Raw genomic sequence first — 16,869 nt, forward strand, 5'->3', positions numbered from 1 at the left:
TACCCCTCAAAGCGCTTGTACCCTACAGACCATTTTCACCCACTAACAAACACAATCATTTGGCTTCTTCACGTGTTCTGTAAACGTGCCTGCTGATATATGTTGTTTTTCCTTTACACGCATGCTTTTCCCATTTAGGTAACACGCAATTTGATATAGACATGGCTGCTGTAAACAGACCCACTGCAATACATGCAACAGTTATGCACAAGAATAAAACACATTCAACATTGGATAGATAATTGCCTTTATTCCATGCATTGCATACAATAATGGTAATTCTCTTTAAATAAAAAGCATGTTCAAATTCAAGATTTGTTTTCCAGTAGCAAAGGTAGTACTTGAGATTAAAGGCAAAAAAATTTTAAAAGTAAATAAGTTGACATGTCAAAAGAATTTTTGACTGGTTCAATCACAAGATGTTACCTTATTTCCTCATGAAAAATGTCTGTGACCTATCATTAAGCTTATTAAAACCACAAACACAACGAAAAACTTGCTTCCTGTAATAATTTAGTTGGATTTGTTATTCAAATAGTGGTTGCCGACTTGCTGAAACATAAAAGAAAAATAGTTTAAAATGACTTAACTGGACATAAATGGCTGCCACGATGAACAGTTCTTTCAGAGGCATTTGCAGTTTTTTGCCTTGAAACTTTATCAATACATACAGCACACACTAAATTGCACGGTGGTGGAATATAAAAGTGTTTTGTCTCAGATAAGGTTAAACTTATATAATTTTAAAAAGTAGCACCTATTCACACAAAATACTCGCTGAAACAATTACTGATCTGAATTTTATTGGCTCTGTTTTTTCCTCAGAACACTGAAAACGTGTTGCATTTAATGGGATCGTTTGCACAATCGGATTGCACAAGGCAACACAAATATATATTTACAAATACTTATGTCTTCTCCAATAATTTAAGCTGACACAATGCAGTTTTGCTGTAATCACCCAGATCCAGGATCAAATTTGAGGAATCATCTCGGGATGTAAAGTGGCAAAGAAAGCACGAGTCATAGAATAGATGCAATGTTTCTGAGTACAAAATTCAGCTCTCAGTGGTTTGGTGCGCAGGCCATCATACAAAGCTCTCCTCCATGTTTGAACACAGCAGGAAAGAGTCGACTAGCCGTGGTTTGATGAGCTGCTGGTGGTCGGCTGCCTCGATGCTGTCTGGACAGCCTGCTGCTAGCCTCCTCAAAGCAGCCTGGAGGCACACATAACACGCAAACACTTCAAGATAACTGGGGAGATTAAATTATGACTTTAAGTGTTTAACATGCTTCACTGAAAAAAAGACACAGAATATGCGTATGCAGCTCAAAATAACACGCTGTGAATTTCGTGTGATTTGAAGAATGTAGGACTAACACGCATGACACCCCTCACCCACTCAGCCAGCAGAGCCTGCGACATTTACATTTAATATTACAAATTATCTGTGAAAGCTCGGCATCCTTTGAAGAGAAAAATTCAACATCTACAAATGCACTACTTAACCCTTGGCTAAAGGGATAAAATGGAATAGCATTAATTTGAATAGACTGACAAGTGTGGACGCAGTAAAAAAGAGGGCATTTCTCGGGCAGTCCAATTAAGCTCCTGACCAACATGTGCTTGAAATCCTGCATCTTAATGATCATGATCAGAATGACAGAGGGGTGAATTGCAAGCAGGGATGTTACCTGTGATTTGGATGTACTATGTTTAAGCACAGAGAATCTTACATCATCTGAAGCAGACAGCTATCTGATTGAAAGTGTGCCCTGCGGATGTAATTAAATTGGACTTTGGCTCAGTGAAACCTGTTATATAGTGCATGCATACCTGTTAAATTTTACTGGAGAAATGCTATATGGCCATAGTATTTTAGGCATGCATCCATCTGAAATAGGCAATTTGAATGTTTGAATGAATTATTTGTATTCAGGACACAGGATCATTTAAACATATTCAAAGGTCTGCATGCACACATAGACGTATGGAGACATCCTTTACACTTACCAGGCAAGCGACCAGAACAGAGTCACTGTTATTTCTCTCAGTGGGGGAGCGACAGAGCTCGATGAGGCAAGGAACAGCTTAAGATGGCAGAGGAAAAATTCCGTTACCAGCTTGTCACATTTTTATTTTAAATGAAATCACATTAATAAGAGAAAAAAAGAGTCGCAGAGCAGAGGTACCTGTCCACAGCAGACTTCTGGGTACCCCTTTTTGTGGTAGTGGTATCACTTCTCATCTCTACTTTTTTTTACAGAAATGGGAAATATGGGAATTTCCATTCTCAAACATTCAGATTATTATTTTGGTTTTTTTTTGTCTTTTTTGAAAAAAAAAAAAACATTCATAAAGAGTTCCAAGAGGTCTGCACGGGAGTGGATCTACTGTTACATTTATGCAGTACAGCAGGAAGACTTCCAGCCTGTGAGACACAGTGGTTCCCAATCTGTCTTTAGGATATATTAAAACCATAAGATGATCTTTGCATCACGGCCAGTTGGCGAGTCTGCCTAGAGTGGAGTACCTCAAGGCCTATATTTAGTATCCAACAATGTTGTAATAATGCTAAATAAAATTAAATAAGCTACATTTTTTAAGAGTTCTGAACGAAAACTCAAAATTCAGTTGCATATTCTAAACTCTTTTATATATACACAACTGGCTAAAATTGTCATAGACCTCAGAATCTTTGTAATTTATTACCAAGCACTATCAAAGTCATCTATTATAACATTTCATTGTAAATTGTACATTTTTGGGAGAAATTTGCATATTTGGGAGGCCAATTTTGGAAAGTTGTATTCATAAATGTCTTTTCTGTGTTCACTGTCAGTTTAACATTTACTACAGAGCTACAATATATATAATGAATTGATAAGAAACTGTAGTTGTGTCAAATCACAGAGAAATAATGGATTACCTTTTAGTTGGATGGCAGTTTGGGCCACGTCGGGGTCTCTGCTCAGACGTGCCAGCGTGACTGCAGCTTTCTGCTGGACACGCTCGCAGGCTGCGCCCTCTGATGGACTAGGGGAAGATGGCTTTTCTCCCAGCAGCAGTAGCAGTCTCTCTATTCCTAACAAACATACAGTTACATACAGCACAGATTAGTCAAGGAGGACCAGAAGAGAGATACAAGTAACAGAAGAGCAAGAAGGAGTCAGTGCACCAAGACAACTCCTGTATGGTAAGACAAAAAATATAAAAACAAAAATCATAAAAACAGATACCAGACAAAAAAAATACAGATCCAAACACACACACACACACACAGATCAGGTTGATAACTTTAATGATTCAGGCGATTTAGAAAGAAGGCAGAAAATCACAGAGAGGAAAAACCGAAGGGCTGTTAGCAAGCCAGAATATAAAAAATAAAAATAAAAATAAAAAGTAAATACAACAAATAAAAGCAAAAGAGCGACATAAAACACAGACAGAGAATTCAGCTGATTATTAAACTTGAGAGGGTCAGGATCACTGCATCAGGACAAGTGGGAACAACGCCGATCACAAACGGAGACTGACGCAGAGAAGGTTTTCATTCTGAGATGCCATTTCTTTATTCATCTGCATGATTTTACTAACACAAGACCAAACCGTACTTTCTTTTTACTTTTGTAATTAACATGCAAATATGAACGCAATAACTTAATGAACTGTACAGATACCACGTGAGCTGACAGTTCGAGGTTGACACCGTGAGTTGGGCCCATGCAGAAAGGCATGACTGTCTAAATGTCCTTTATAATGGGATGTAAAAAGCTCAGAGCTGACAAAAGGGTATCATTTAGACTTAACATAATAATATAACATCAGAGCGGAAAGTTTAAGTATGAAATAATAAGAAACACAATTAAGCATTAAGATTACGCTTATATGTTTATATGTGATGGATCGGCTCTGAGCCTCCTCACAGAAATTGCCTGATGCTGCCCTCTAGAGGAATAAAGAAAAATTCACCTGCTAAAGGAGCTTTTTCCTCAGCTAATGGACACCAGAGAAGTACAGTGCAGTGGTTCCTTTTCTTTCAGCCTCAATAAACTGCCAGGAAAAACAACACTTATGTGTACACACTTATTTGAAATTATAGTTAAAGAACACATTACCTTGTTCTTGCAGAACTTCAGAGGCGCATGGCTCTAAGACCGAGAGATTTGCCAAAATTGTCACCACCTGAGATTTAAACAATGAACAAGAAGCATGACCAGCGTTACACATTTCTGTAAATTCTTTTTCAACCAGCTGTTCAAAAAGCACAAAATCATCGCTGCTTTCTACACATACACAGCACATTTACGCTGTGAAGTTGGGATTTTGCCGGTACAACATATTCAGATGAGCACCTGGTCTTTTGAGTAGGGTGTGTCCACTCTCTGACGGTCTTTGCAGGCCTGCAGCAGGATGTGGATGGCATTCAGCTGCAGGAGAATCTCACAGGCCATGCTGTCAAAGAAGGTGATATTGGCCAAGGCTGCAGAGGCCAGGAGGAAGACTTCACCGCAGGAGGCGGTCTCGCACAGCTCTGAGAGAATAAAGCACGGCACACTAAATACAGGGGTTACAAGCAAAGTTCTGATATAACAAAATGCACGGAATGCAATAACAGCGAAACGTAAAATTCACTTGTCAGCTGCCTCTGTTATTCGCACTGAAAGCTTTTCATCCGCAGAGATTTCAGATTAAGTTTAAACATTCACATTAAAACAATCCAGTATTCTGAATTTTCCCTTTTATTACAGTCCCATCAACAAATCTTGTTTCTTGAAATGAGCCCCGCTCAGCCAGACTATAGGTCAAAGGTGAACGTGGCATCATGGCCGGCGTGTCCACTCACTGATGAGCGCAGTGACAATGTCGTGCATGCTCTCCAGGAAGCTGGCTAGATGCTGAGTGGATGTATGGTGGGGTGACGTGATCTGAGCCACGACCGCCGCCGCCTCAGCCCTGGCCGCTTCCACGCTGCTGTCATCAGTCAAGATGTCTGCCAGGCACAGGATCCCATCCACCTACACGTCAAACAAAGAGCAGGCCGTGTTTTACAGCTCCAGTGGAAACATAAACTTGTAATCTTGCTGATGGTTTGTTCATTTGTTTAAACGGGTTATCCACACAGGATAAACAAAGATGTTCATCTAAACAAAGATGTTTATCATGTGTGGTTAACTTGTATAATTTAATTAGTGTGAATTTTCAGGTAAGTGATTTCATTAGAATGAACTGATTGCAATTTTTTTCTTTAGTTTTTTTTTAATGTATTATAAAGATAAGATCAAGTATCTCAAAAATTAATTTTAACCCAGTTGGTGGACAGCATAACTCAATGTGGGAGCTTTATGCCTTAGTGACGACGGTCACTGTCAATGCACTGTAGTAAAGGGCTCTTTGTTGCTTTTCAAGTTCTTTTAAGATTTCCACCTTTTCTTATGTTTCAGGCTATCTATCTAATAACAGATTATATTAGATGTCAATTTTTTCCTTAGCCTGCACAAAATTCCCCTGGATAAAGCAACACTAGCTTTTTGGAGTGTTTTGTTGAAATATGACGATAGTGACAGTGAGCTCTGGTGATTCCAACCGGGGTCTTTGAGATGCTTCCACTAGCTTGACAGAAAAAAAATCCAACTGAATGAAATCATTGGCTGTGATTAAAAAAGTGATGCATTTGTTTATACAAAATGGTGCATGTCCAAAGATGAGGCAGAGTTACATGATGGTCCACATCTGGGAAAGGATACAAAATGGTTCTGTAACATTTCAAATCTGCTCCAAAGCACAGCAGCTTTCATTAGTGTCAAATGCAAGAAAATTCCATCCACCAAGACCTGAACAGACGACCAACCAACAAGCCAACAGTCACTAATGAGGAGCAGAACTCGCTCATGGAGACCAGAGAGCCTTAGAGAAGGACAGCCATTTGTGCAACCAGTCAGACAAGAGTGACCAGACATAAGTAATTCCCCTTTAGAAGGCATGTGACAGCATACTGGGTATTTGTTTGCCTGAATTCACCTGAGTCACTTATCTTACTGTACTCTGAATCACAGTGCGGCCAAATAGTGATTCATTGGCTATTTTCTGTGACGGGGCCTTGGAAGCTGACATGGAGATTTTTTGTCTCTTAGGTTTTTGTTAGACTATGACTCATTGGTGGAGGCCTTGGCTGGTTGGCTCCCTAAACACCACATTGGCAACGCATTTTTAGAAACTATTGTGTCATACTTGATGTCCTGAAGAAGTTTAAAATGCACTATCCTTTATGCTTATTAAAAGAAAAACACAGATGAACCCACTTGACCTCCGAAGTGTCAGCTTTGCTCTGACCATAAAGCTGGTGCAATTAAGACGTGCCATTTGATTTAATGTTCACCTCCAGAGTTAGTGTGGTGCTGAGTAACTCTTGTATATCTGACTGGCATCTACCCAGTTTGTGTGCATCATCAGCTTTTAAAGTGGAGCTCAGAGTCTCTTCTCAGAACAGAGAAGGAAATATTCTTCCACATGAAGAAAATAAGGCTCATGAGGCACGATGTCATACATTTATTTCATCTCTGTGCTTGTATTTGCTTGTGTGTGCCGAGTAGTGTTAGTGTGTAGAGGCTTCTGGAAACAGTATAGATGTAGGAAATGCCTTCTTCCACTTGGGGGCAGTGTTGCTCAGTTCATGCTGACTGGCAGCTGCTGACTGTTGTCTCTACCTGTAAGTGGTACGTCTTTGTAACTTTTGCACATGATTCAATGTTAAAAAAAAAAAAAAAAAAAAAAACACTCTGGAAATCACCCACATAATTGGAAACCCTGGGGAATGCATTCACTGCCTGCTACATCTGACCTTTTTTTTATTTTCTGTATTTGTTAGTCATGTTTCAATCACAACCATCATTTTTGTCATATAGGAAGAGTAAAAGCTAATGCTTCTGAGGCACAGCCAGCCATCACCCCTCAAAACTGAAGTTTACCAACAAACAGCTCGAATGGAGCAAGCTGTCAGCTCTCAGCCTGCCGCACCTGTCAGTTTTATCTGCTGACGAGCATCAGCGCGTCGAGCTTCATAGGCCAATTCCCTATTTTTGTCTCCATGGACGTCAGCAGCGGTGTGCCAGAGCGACCCACTGACGTGGAACAATCCACTCTCAACACCTGCAAACTCCTCCAACTTCTCATTCACAGGACAGAGAATGCATTCGATTCAGTTTTATATCCGGGCCACCGTCAAATAACTTCTGAATTAGTCAAATAAGTGGTATTAAAGTTAGCCCGGTGGTTAAAGGCACAACTTTTCACCAACAATAAACTAAAAATAATCACATTCACATTCACAACCTCTGTAGTTGGAGGAAAAACACAGAGTGTACATGGCAAAAAAATAAATAGATAGATAATTAGTTACATCAAACAAAAGTTAGGAAAAAAAAAAAAGAATTCCTGTCCAACCGACATCATGAACTGGTAGAGGCTCTTTCAGGCTTCCATACGGTCACTCTGTGACAATTCATGTGTTCAGTGTTGTGAGTGAATGTCTCTGAAAAGCAGCTGCTAAAGCACACTGAACGAGACATCTGTCTTTCACTATAACACAACAAAGCACCGCTCTTCCAAATGAAATCAACTGCATGATCAACATATTAGGGTGAGCATTGTCTTCCTTCTTAACTTGGGCCGTGGAAAGGAGTAGCACTTCACAGCTCCACCCTTAAGAATTCACAGCACACCTCAGAGAATGCACATTTCATTTCTGTAGGAATGCAGAGAAAGTGCTCTCTAAATTCACGGTGTCACAGCCTCAGAGATTTTGACATGAAGTTAGAAGAAACATTATTTCTCCTGCTATGTTAACATAAAGGAACAGCATGAAACAGCCCAAAAAAACCGGATCATTTCTTGTACTTTCTGACACGCTCACTCAGGGCAATGCCCTTTAGCCCAAAATCAAACATTAATTGTTCCGGGCAGTTATTCATATTAGTTCATATTTTGGGGTACGCTTTATGATTCTTTTTAATTTTACAGATGGTAACCACCGTGGTTTTGTTTATCACATGCTACCCAACCTACTTTATTGCTCTGTATTTGTGATGTGAAGTCTTCTAACGTGTTAAATCCATCCACCCTCCATACTATACTGTTCTTTGTCTTTGTTCATCAGGCACATAATCAATGAGCAATTGATTTGCCACAATAAACATTTATTAAGATTAAATAATGTGCCTGCTGGAGAAGGAACTGAAAAGTTATCTCCACCAATGAGCAGTAAAGGTGCACACTGGGCCCTTTTCTAGATCACCCATCAACAGCGACAGTTGTGTTTCTCAAGCCTGAGCGATCGCCGGTGAGCGGTTGGTAGCACAGACTTGCCTGACAGGCTCCCTACAGGGACTAGCCTGCTAATCTGGGGCGGACTTTGGTTCCAGTTACAGAGTATTCACAGCCGGCTGATTCCCGCCGTCCCAGCTGCTCTGTATGTGAACAGACACCACTGCGGCATCATTACTCGCACGAATCAAGACATATTTTTCTTTCTGTGAACATTCGCTCAGCACAGGTGTGTCTGCTGTTTATTTTTGGTGGAATTCTCCACAGAGAACAAAGCAGGACAAACAATGATGGACGTCTCATTAGCCTCCTCCCTCCCTGTCCCATATTCTCTCCTTTACACACACACGCATGCATAAATTGCAAAGAGTCATTTGGGTTTTAATGTCTGACCTGTTGGCTCAGCGTTCAGGAGGTCCAACTAATGAGCTCATTGTTGTGTCCCGCAGAGGTTCACTGTAAATCACGTCCTGGTATGCGTGCTGTATAATGCTGTCATACACCCAATCTATTCGCAATATGGTATTGATTATCTCACCGTCTCAGAGCTTTTGAATGACATAGCTGCGTTTAATGGTGGTCCTCTGAGGCAGCTGGACTTTTTGAGCTCATTTACAGGAGACCTTGCTGTCAGATGTTGTCCAATGTTGTGAAGAAGTCAAATGTTCCTCTTGAACAATGTAAAGGTGCACACAGTTTGTCATTATGCGAGAAAATCATTTGCTTCACATGTTTTTATGTCCCCTTAAAAATGACCAACACTAATTGCTGGTGTGATTAGGAAACGTGATCTTATTCATGGCAATTAGTGATACCAGCAGGAACGACACAGGATCACGTGTTATGCATAAAATATTAATCATATGAGGGAATGGAAAACTGAAACCAATTCACTGACATATCAAATTATCCTTTAAGAACATTCAACACCCTCTTCCTGCCAAACTGTTGCTTTGACTGCAGATCCTTGATGATTACACAGTATGTTTCTGTCCAGCCAGGCCTCCTCCGGCTGCCATTGTTGGCATATGTTCACCTGTGATAATAAACTGAGGCCTCGCAGTCATAACATGGGGAAAGGGTGAGGATGGCTGAATGTGTCCTCAGCAAACTAGAATGTGTTACTGGGAAGAGAGGAAAAACTTTAGCTGATCGGTATTAACATCATGCAGCCGGACTGGCGGTAGCAGTCGTTTTTTTATTGGAAATTATGTCCTTAATTTGCTTCAGTCTGCTTTCCCTGTGTCATGTTCATGTTAACTTATGAACACCATTTTTTTCTATTATGGTATAATGTAAATGTGTTGTGTACCCCCTATACCTTGTCTAGTTGGTTGATGCCCTCTTCCACGCAGCAGATGGAGGCCACTGTTCTCAGAGCGTGAGCATAGAGGTCTCTGAAGCGGTCCTGCCGGCAGATCTTAAACAGGGCCACCACAGCTCCTTCCTGTGGAAGTGGGAAACATCATTTTATATTTAAGCCACAGGAGAGTGCCTCATGAATCTGCACTGATGCTAAATTGTGTCAAGTTCAGTTTCCACAATGGCAAAACCACATCCAGCCTTTTAGGGGTCTTGAGCTGAACAAACTGCGGTGATGCTGCTGATTGAGCCAGCCTGAAAACAAGCTGCAAAAATGTTTTCGCGGGATTGCAAAAGTAGTTCATCTGATGAATAAAGTCATTTTTATCTCTGCTTTGATAGAATTTATGCTTCCCAAAGGCTAATAAACTATGAATATAGTGTAATACTGGTTGATGATAACTTAGTTAAGCTTTTCTTGCTTTACATTTCCAGCAAACCTTAAGTGATTATCATTACTGATGATTATTACTTGAGAGCACATTCAGGAACTGTATTTCTCATAGGCATGTGTCATGTGAAAATCATCCATTTCCCATAATCGCCTCAAGACACTCTTTACTTGACTGTGCATTCACTTTTCTTTTGAGGATACAAGCAGCATAACTCGGCTTGGCATTCAAGCTTAAAGGGTACATCTTGCTCACCTCCTGTGTTAACTGTGACTTTTTACAGTCGTTATGTGCATAGCTCATAGAAAATCCACCAGCTCTTTAAAAGGCCGGTGTGTAAGTGTTTGCTAATTTTTTTCCTGCTGTTTAACAGTCCTGCCGTGACTATGAAAAGAGTTGCAGCACAGTTATTTGCTTTTGTTGCTGTTGCTGTTTTCCTCCATTTTTAAGGCTGTATGTCATTTATTTTAGCAGAGCCATAGCTGTCACATCTGTTTTGGAGGCTCCAATGTGTGCAAAATCACAAGCTACCCCTAAAAGATAACATATATAATAAGCAACTCTTGAGCAGACTCAGAACAACCAGTTTAGGTGAGGGGTGTATCAAGAATACACAGCAACAACAAAGTGAGGTACCATAAGTTTACTTTTACCATGAAGTTTTTTGTTTTATTTAGTTGTGCGTTTAAACAGTGTGCCTGCTTGAATTTGTTCTCTATGTGTTTTCCACAAAATAAATTATCTTGGGACATAAATGGCTGTTAGATAGAAAAAAAAAATAACCTCTCTTTCAGACTCTTATGAGTCTTTCACAGTTAGGCACCGTACAATCAAATTATACGCCAGTTGTCATTGTCCACTCTTGTCTTGGAGCACACATTAATGTGCAAAATGAGGGATCAAAATGCTCTTTGCTATAGACTGAGCCGTGACAGCCAAGGAGCCCTACAGATCTGAGCCAAAAAAGCTTGATGCTGGTTTTAAAGATTCCAAGAGGCCTGAAATGACCGATGAATTTGGCCAGCTTTGCTCAGCGAGCATGCCAACAATAGAGCCTATCAAATGGCTCAAACTATTTATGATACTGGATAAAAATATACATGTTTCATGAATGGAAAACACAACACCGAAAAAGGAAAAGATGACTTGCGAGCCATAATAGCTGAGCATTTTCTGTTGGGTTATGCTTGGTGTAAACAAACAAAAACAGCTCCTGCATTGGCTCCATGCCTACACTAAAGCATGCCTCTGACCAAAAAAAAAAAAAAAATAAAAAAAAAAAAACACACTTGGAGAATTGTATTCACTGCGCAGATAGCTAGAATTACCTGGAGGAAGACGAAGCCTGTAACTACCACCATTATCCTAATAAGGCCATTATACTGAGCAGGCATGTCTCATATTCTGCTAAGGCTGTGCTGCCGAGGCTTGGAGTGGTTAATCATCCTGCCCTCCACCCTGTTCACTGCCTACGCAATATTGGGCCACCATACCTGTAAGAACTGCCAACACTGTCGGGCAGTTTTCAGTAAACCTTCTGAAACTCCAAAGAGACTCGCACGTTGGTTCAAACAGCTTGCTAGTGATGTTACAATGTGACAGGCTGTGTCATTTTAAAAGTAAGGTGGAGAATCTCTGAAGGACTGAACGCAATTTGTGAATTAGTTCTTTGGTTCTGAATATTTTTCCAAAAGGTAAAATTATCTTTAAGTGGGCCTGTTTTGAAAAAGAACAAGGTTTAATTGGACTTTTCAAGTTCAGCAGTTTAAAAAAAGAACCAGGCAACAAATTATATCTATAAAACCTTTGTTATTTATAATATTGAGTAACAATCTTGAGCCACCTCTCATTCAGGTACAGCTAATAATTGACATAGGGAAACATAAATTGAAATGCAGCATATAAGGCAAAAACTTGTTTTGAGTTTGTAAAATTATAGAACTTGAAAGTCAATGTTTGGTATGAGCACCTTTATTCTTCAACACAGCCTGAACCCTCTTAGACAAGCTTTTTTGTTATTTCTTTAAGTAGTCTTCAGGAATAGTTCTCCAGGCTTCTTTTCAAAGCTCTTCTTTGGATGTTGGCTGCCTTTAGTTCTGTTCTCTGTCAAGAGGATCCCACACTGCCTCAAATGTGTTGAGGTCCGGGCTCTGGGGAGGATTTATCACTCCGTAAGACCTGTTGATGTTCAGTCCAGGTCTTGTGTCATTTGACATACCTTATCTGAAGGGCCAAATGCATCTCTTAGGTCCTGTGTGAGGTCTTTGTTATTTTTTTCCCCCTATTTCTCAAGGTTTTCACTTTCAGATGCTGTTCATCTGCTGTGGACAGTTTTTTTTTTTCAGACCTGCCACTTCTTTTTTTGTCCTCCCGTTTCCTCAGATTCTTTGAGGACACACCGAACACCATGCTGAGATATGTCAGGCGTTGAGCTGATAGCTCCTTTGGAATCATTTTTTTTGTGTAGAAATACTATTTTATGTCGGTCAAACCGGGTTATCTAAAGTAGTTTTCATAGATGCAATGAAAAAAATTTGAAAAAAAGAAATTGTATAACTTCTCAAAAAAGAACAACAAAATATGTATCTTTTCCCACCTGAATATAACAAGTAGTTAGGATGGGTGCCAGATGGTAACAAACGCCCTCATGCAGTGTAAAGGCAACCATGGTGAGCTCAAAGACTGCCCCTGCAAGAACAGTGGTGGAGGCATCTATTTCTATTCATTGCATCCTCACAGACTTTTTCACAGATTGTTAGGCTTGTCATCCATTTATCTCCCTTCCTTTTTAAACAATTGCTTCCACTGATTTCATCCTCATCCCTTAAATGGAGCCCTTTGAACACATTTACTCTCACACGCGTGCTTCTTTATCCATGTGTGTGCAACGACAGGCCTGCAGAGCGTGTAATCTCTTTCCATCTCATAATTTCAAAATCATTTACTCTGCTACGTTGTACTTGCTAACGTTCAGCCAAGGCGTGTGAAAATTTAAATAAACCTCTCTGCATTTAAGAATGGGTTTGTTGGTTACGGGTTCCACAGTGCTGACCATCTTATTCTAACCCAGGCAGGGCACGATTTCGTGAGATCTAATCTAATTTTGATATCACTTTAACATGTTCACTTTATTTCAAAATGTATTCTGCCCACACTCTTTGGATGACACACTGTCTCTTATCAGGCCCGAGTTACTGCCACCTCATGCAATTCCCAGCTCTCAACCTTCAGAGCACGAACACACACAGACACACGAGGAATCTGCTCACATCTAGCCTTTTTGGTCAGTGCCCATCTTGTTAGTGCTGCAGGTAAACTGAGACATGAAACTCCCTCTCCAGCTGCTGTTTGTCACGGCACGGCTCAGTATTGTTTTCTGTGTGGAGCTGTCATGTTGTACCTTTTGTTTGCTGGTGCGTCTGTTGTCACTCAGATTTCAAATATGTAAAGATCAGATGAGAAGAAGGATCTTTATATTATCAATCCGGCACACGGCCTACTAGCAGATGCAGACTTTCAAATGCAGTCATTCGGGGCAAAATAAGACAACTACTTCAGCTCAAAAGTGCTTAGATATATGTAGTTTTATATAACTTCTTTTTAAGTGACCTATACAGCTGATATTTCAATATTGCCAATATTTTACAGTGTTACATAAGGGCATAACTACTTTCAATGGTTTGCTCTGACCGGCCTAGTGTAACAAACGGCTGCAGTTCAGGCACTCACAAACACGATTGTGTGATTACTCTGAACGAGGAGGTAAACAAAGAGAATGAGATGCCAGTCATGTTTTGAGGTAATGAGTAAGTAGGGCATGAATTTAGAACTAGAAGATCTCACCACCCTGTTTTGTGAACACATAAAAGTTGTGCACTCTTCTTAATTTAGACAATTTCTGCAGCTGTTTTCAATACTGCAACAATTTAGAATTTGTCAAATATTTTTTCATGTGAAAAACATCACTCCCAGTGACAATCCCACAGTATTATTGCTCAACTCTGCACCATTAAAAAGCTCTGTGTTTTTAAAGTGTCTTTCAGCTTGTTTTGGTTAGACAGCTCACAGCTGTACTGTTTTGGTTCACTCTCACGCCTCTCTTTAAAGCTGTTTCCATCAGAAGACATTTGTTTTCACACTCTTTGTACACTATTTGCTCTACACTAAAATAAAGATGAACTAATTTAGCTGTATGGCAGCATAGATTCTTAGTAGTCCAGGTCATGTTGATCCTAAGAGCTTGAATGAGGGCAGGGTTTAACATAGATGGCTTCATTGACTCCTCAAACTCTTAGAGCAACGTTAGCTACAACTCGTTGAACACGGTGGAGCACTGAGAGTGAAGCAGAGCTTAAAGGCGAGTGAACTTTGGACTGTCATTTGTCTAATGGCCAAGAGTCTATGAGATTGCCAAAGTTGCTGCTGGATGAGTGAATTAACAAGCAGTTGTCAGCGTATGCACAGCTTATTTCTGCAGTTTCTAAGTGTATGCAAATTAATTTCCTTTAATATCAGACACCTATTCCTAATTGTGTTATATTTGATTAGATTTTTTTTTTTTTTTCATTTAACCAGGAGAATAAACTGTGATTATCACAATGGTCATCATAAACAGGGGTTTCAATGATCAATCATTAAATATTTACAGCTAGATCCTCCTGCATCTAAAATGTTTGAAATGCGTGTATTTAAATTAATTTAGACCAGCTCCTCAGTCCAGGTCTGAAGGTGATTTCAAATTATTTTCCCCAAACTCAGAACGAGTTCTAGTTAAAAGGAACAAATCTCAAAACCGAAACAACGCCTTCCTGTATTTTATTGGAGGACATAGGGTTGTAGGTCAGATGGGAGAAGGCCAAGATCAACTTTGTAAATAAGAAAGCGTAAGTGTTTGAGTCTACGGAAGATAAGGTAGAACATTAAAAACCCAGAACACAGTATAAAGGGGTAAGTAATGCTCCATGATAGACAGTATCAAGGCCATGTAGGCATTGTAGAATCTGCCCGAACAAAATTCAAAAGAAGTCAGTTGTGACTTATAATGTGGAAACAATTCCTCTATTCAAAATGATGTATGAGCGATAGATGAGCAAAATGATCAGAAAGGATCTGCTAATGTCATCATGTTAAGCTGGATGGATATAAATTTCGTGCTCATACCTAATCAAGCAAATTTTCCTGGAGAAGCTGTCACTGCCTTAAACTGTCTGCCATCCATTATGATGCTAACAATGATGAACTCCACCCTTTTCGTGCTTTAACCTCACCATATGCCGTGCATGACTCACTTAAAGCTGTCTGTCAATGACAAAGCTGCTAAAGAGATGGAGAAGTAGGAAGTATCAGGTCCCCACCCAAGCAGTTAAACGGTTTATTGTCTTTATTCAGAACAAGTGGGTGAATGAAATCAGCAGGCTGTGGAAAAGTATGAGCCAGATGATACAGACTACTGTGAAGGGTAAGTGTGGGAAAATGCAACAGACAGACAGCTGGAGGCTACTTAATTCAGATGGCAGGTGGACATGTTTCGTATTGGGTATTCATTAGCAGCCAATGGCAGGCAGGTTTCCCACTTATGGCTGGGCAGGCAGTGCGACACGCGAGTTAAGTAAGAGTGGACTGTAAGGTAGAGGCACCTGAGAAGCCTGCGTTTGTGATCAATGTGCACTCCTAATGGGAGCTGACAGTATTGATCTGACAATCTAGCTGCAACAGAGATGTGTGCATGCGTGTGTGTGCGTGTGCCATCAGGAAGACTCTTATCAAAAGAATCTTGAAGCAGTCGGCCAACTAATGGCCAATTGAGACTCGCTGTCTGGTCTGTCCTGTCTTATCTCCCACTGAAAGCAGCGTGCATAGAGATAGCTGGTTGTACATGTGGGTCTACAGGCCTGGATGACGAACACTTGCTAAATGAATGCCTTTACAAAGAATCATGTTCTCTGTCCTGAAATGAATCTCGCTCATTATTAATGTAAAAACCTTATTAATTATTATTAAAAACCTTATACATTATTAATGTAAAAACCTTAGGGTGTAACTATTGTAACTTAGTATGTAACTAAGGGACATAAACCCCTGGTATTTCCACAGTACCTTGGCAATGATGCTGCAGAGCTGAGGTCCATCCTGGGTTAGAGACAGCAGGTTGCTAATGGCACTGCCGATGGTGTGAACGCTGTCTGATGACTCTATTTGTTTGATCAGAACCTAAACGAAGGTGAGATATTGAGTAGTTTGTAAGTGGATGTAGAAACACAACAAACCCCGTCTTTCATATTTTTGACAATGCTGAAATAAAATCCCCTGCATTCAGCATTTCTGACCCTCACACCCTCAATATTATTCGGAATATGTTGTTAGCAGCAAATCAATGCCAGTATCCATGGCCTTGGCTGCCCACATGTATATGTTACATGATGGTCACAGTCTTAGATGTCAAAATGCTTCATAAAAAAAAACATAATCATAGTTGTACAGAGATATTTGTACATCATTATCAGTCAACAGATGCTTCAAAATATACTTCAGCATATCAAAAATCCCAGGTCCAATCTGATGTCTCTATAGTTTTGTTGGAAAATTTTTGTTTGCAAGTTTTTTGACAACGAGCATTATTGCGTCGTAGTCAGAGCATATCTCTTGTTTGTTGCCAAACAATGCGTTTATTCCTTTTGGTGGAGAATAATCTGGAAGTTCATTCACTTTTGAATGAATGACAAGAACTGACATGCACCGACATGCAAAGAGGAGGTTGTAGTACAACTGAGAGAAGGTGTAACTTCTTTCTCT

The 16,869-nt window shown here is 40.0% G+C and overlaps 1 protein-coding gene across 4 annotated transcripts in view; it reads right to left on the reverse strand.

The window, feature by feature from the left end:
• Positions 1 to 230: 230 nt before the first annotated feature.
• insc (INSC spindle orientation adaptor protein) overlaps positions 231 to 16,869 on the reverse strand; it is a 60,024-nt gene continuing 43,385 nt past the window's right edge. For all 4 annotated transcript variants that reach the window (XM_075470467.1, XM_075470468.1, XM_075470466.1 and 1 more), the window contains exons 6-13: positions 16,174 to 16,287; positions 9,645 to 9,770; positions 4,848 to 5,019; positions 4,357 to 4,535; positions 4,120 to 4,186; positions 2,931 to 3,086; positions 2,015 to 2,091; positions 231 to 1,217 (exon numbers count right to left, since the gene is read on the reverse strand). In XM_075470467.1, the coding sequence (XP_075326582.1) occupies positions 1,089 to 1,217; positions 2,015 to 2,091; positions 2,931 to 3,086; positions 4,120 to 4,186; positions 4,357 to 4,535; positions 4,848 to 5,019; positions 9,645 to 9,770; positions 16,174 to 16,287 (1,020 nt within the window). In that variant the 3' untranslated portion in view covers positions 231 to 1,088. The remainder of the gene's footprint in view (positions 1,218 to 2,014; positions 2,092 to 2,930; positions 3,087 to 4,119; positions 4,187 to 4,356; positions 4,536 to 4,847; positions 5,020 to 9,644; positions 9,771 to 16,173; positions 16,288 to 16,869) is intronic.

Source organism: Odontesthes bonariensis, chromosome 7, assembly GCF_027942865.1.
Source record: "Odontesthes bonariensis isolate fOdoBon6 chromosome 7, fOdoBon6.hap1, whole genome shotgun sequence".
In the NCBI taxonomy this organism is placed as follows: domain Eukaryota; kingdom Metazoa; phylum Chordata; class Actinopteri; order Atheriniformes; family Atherinopsidae; genus Odontesthes; species Odontesthes bonariensis.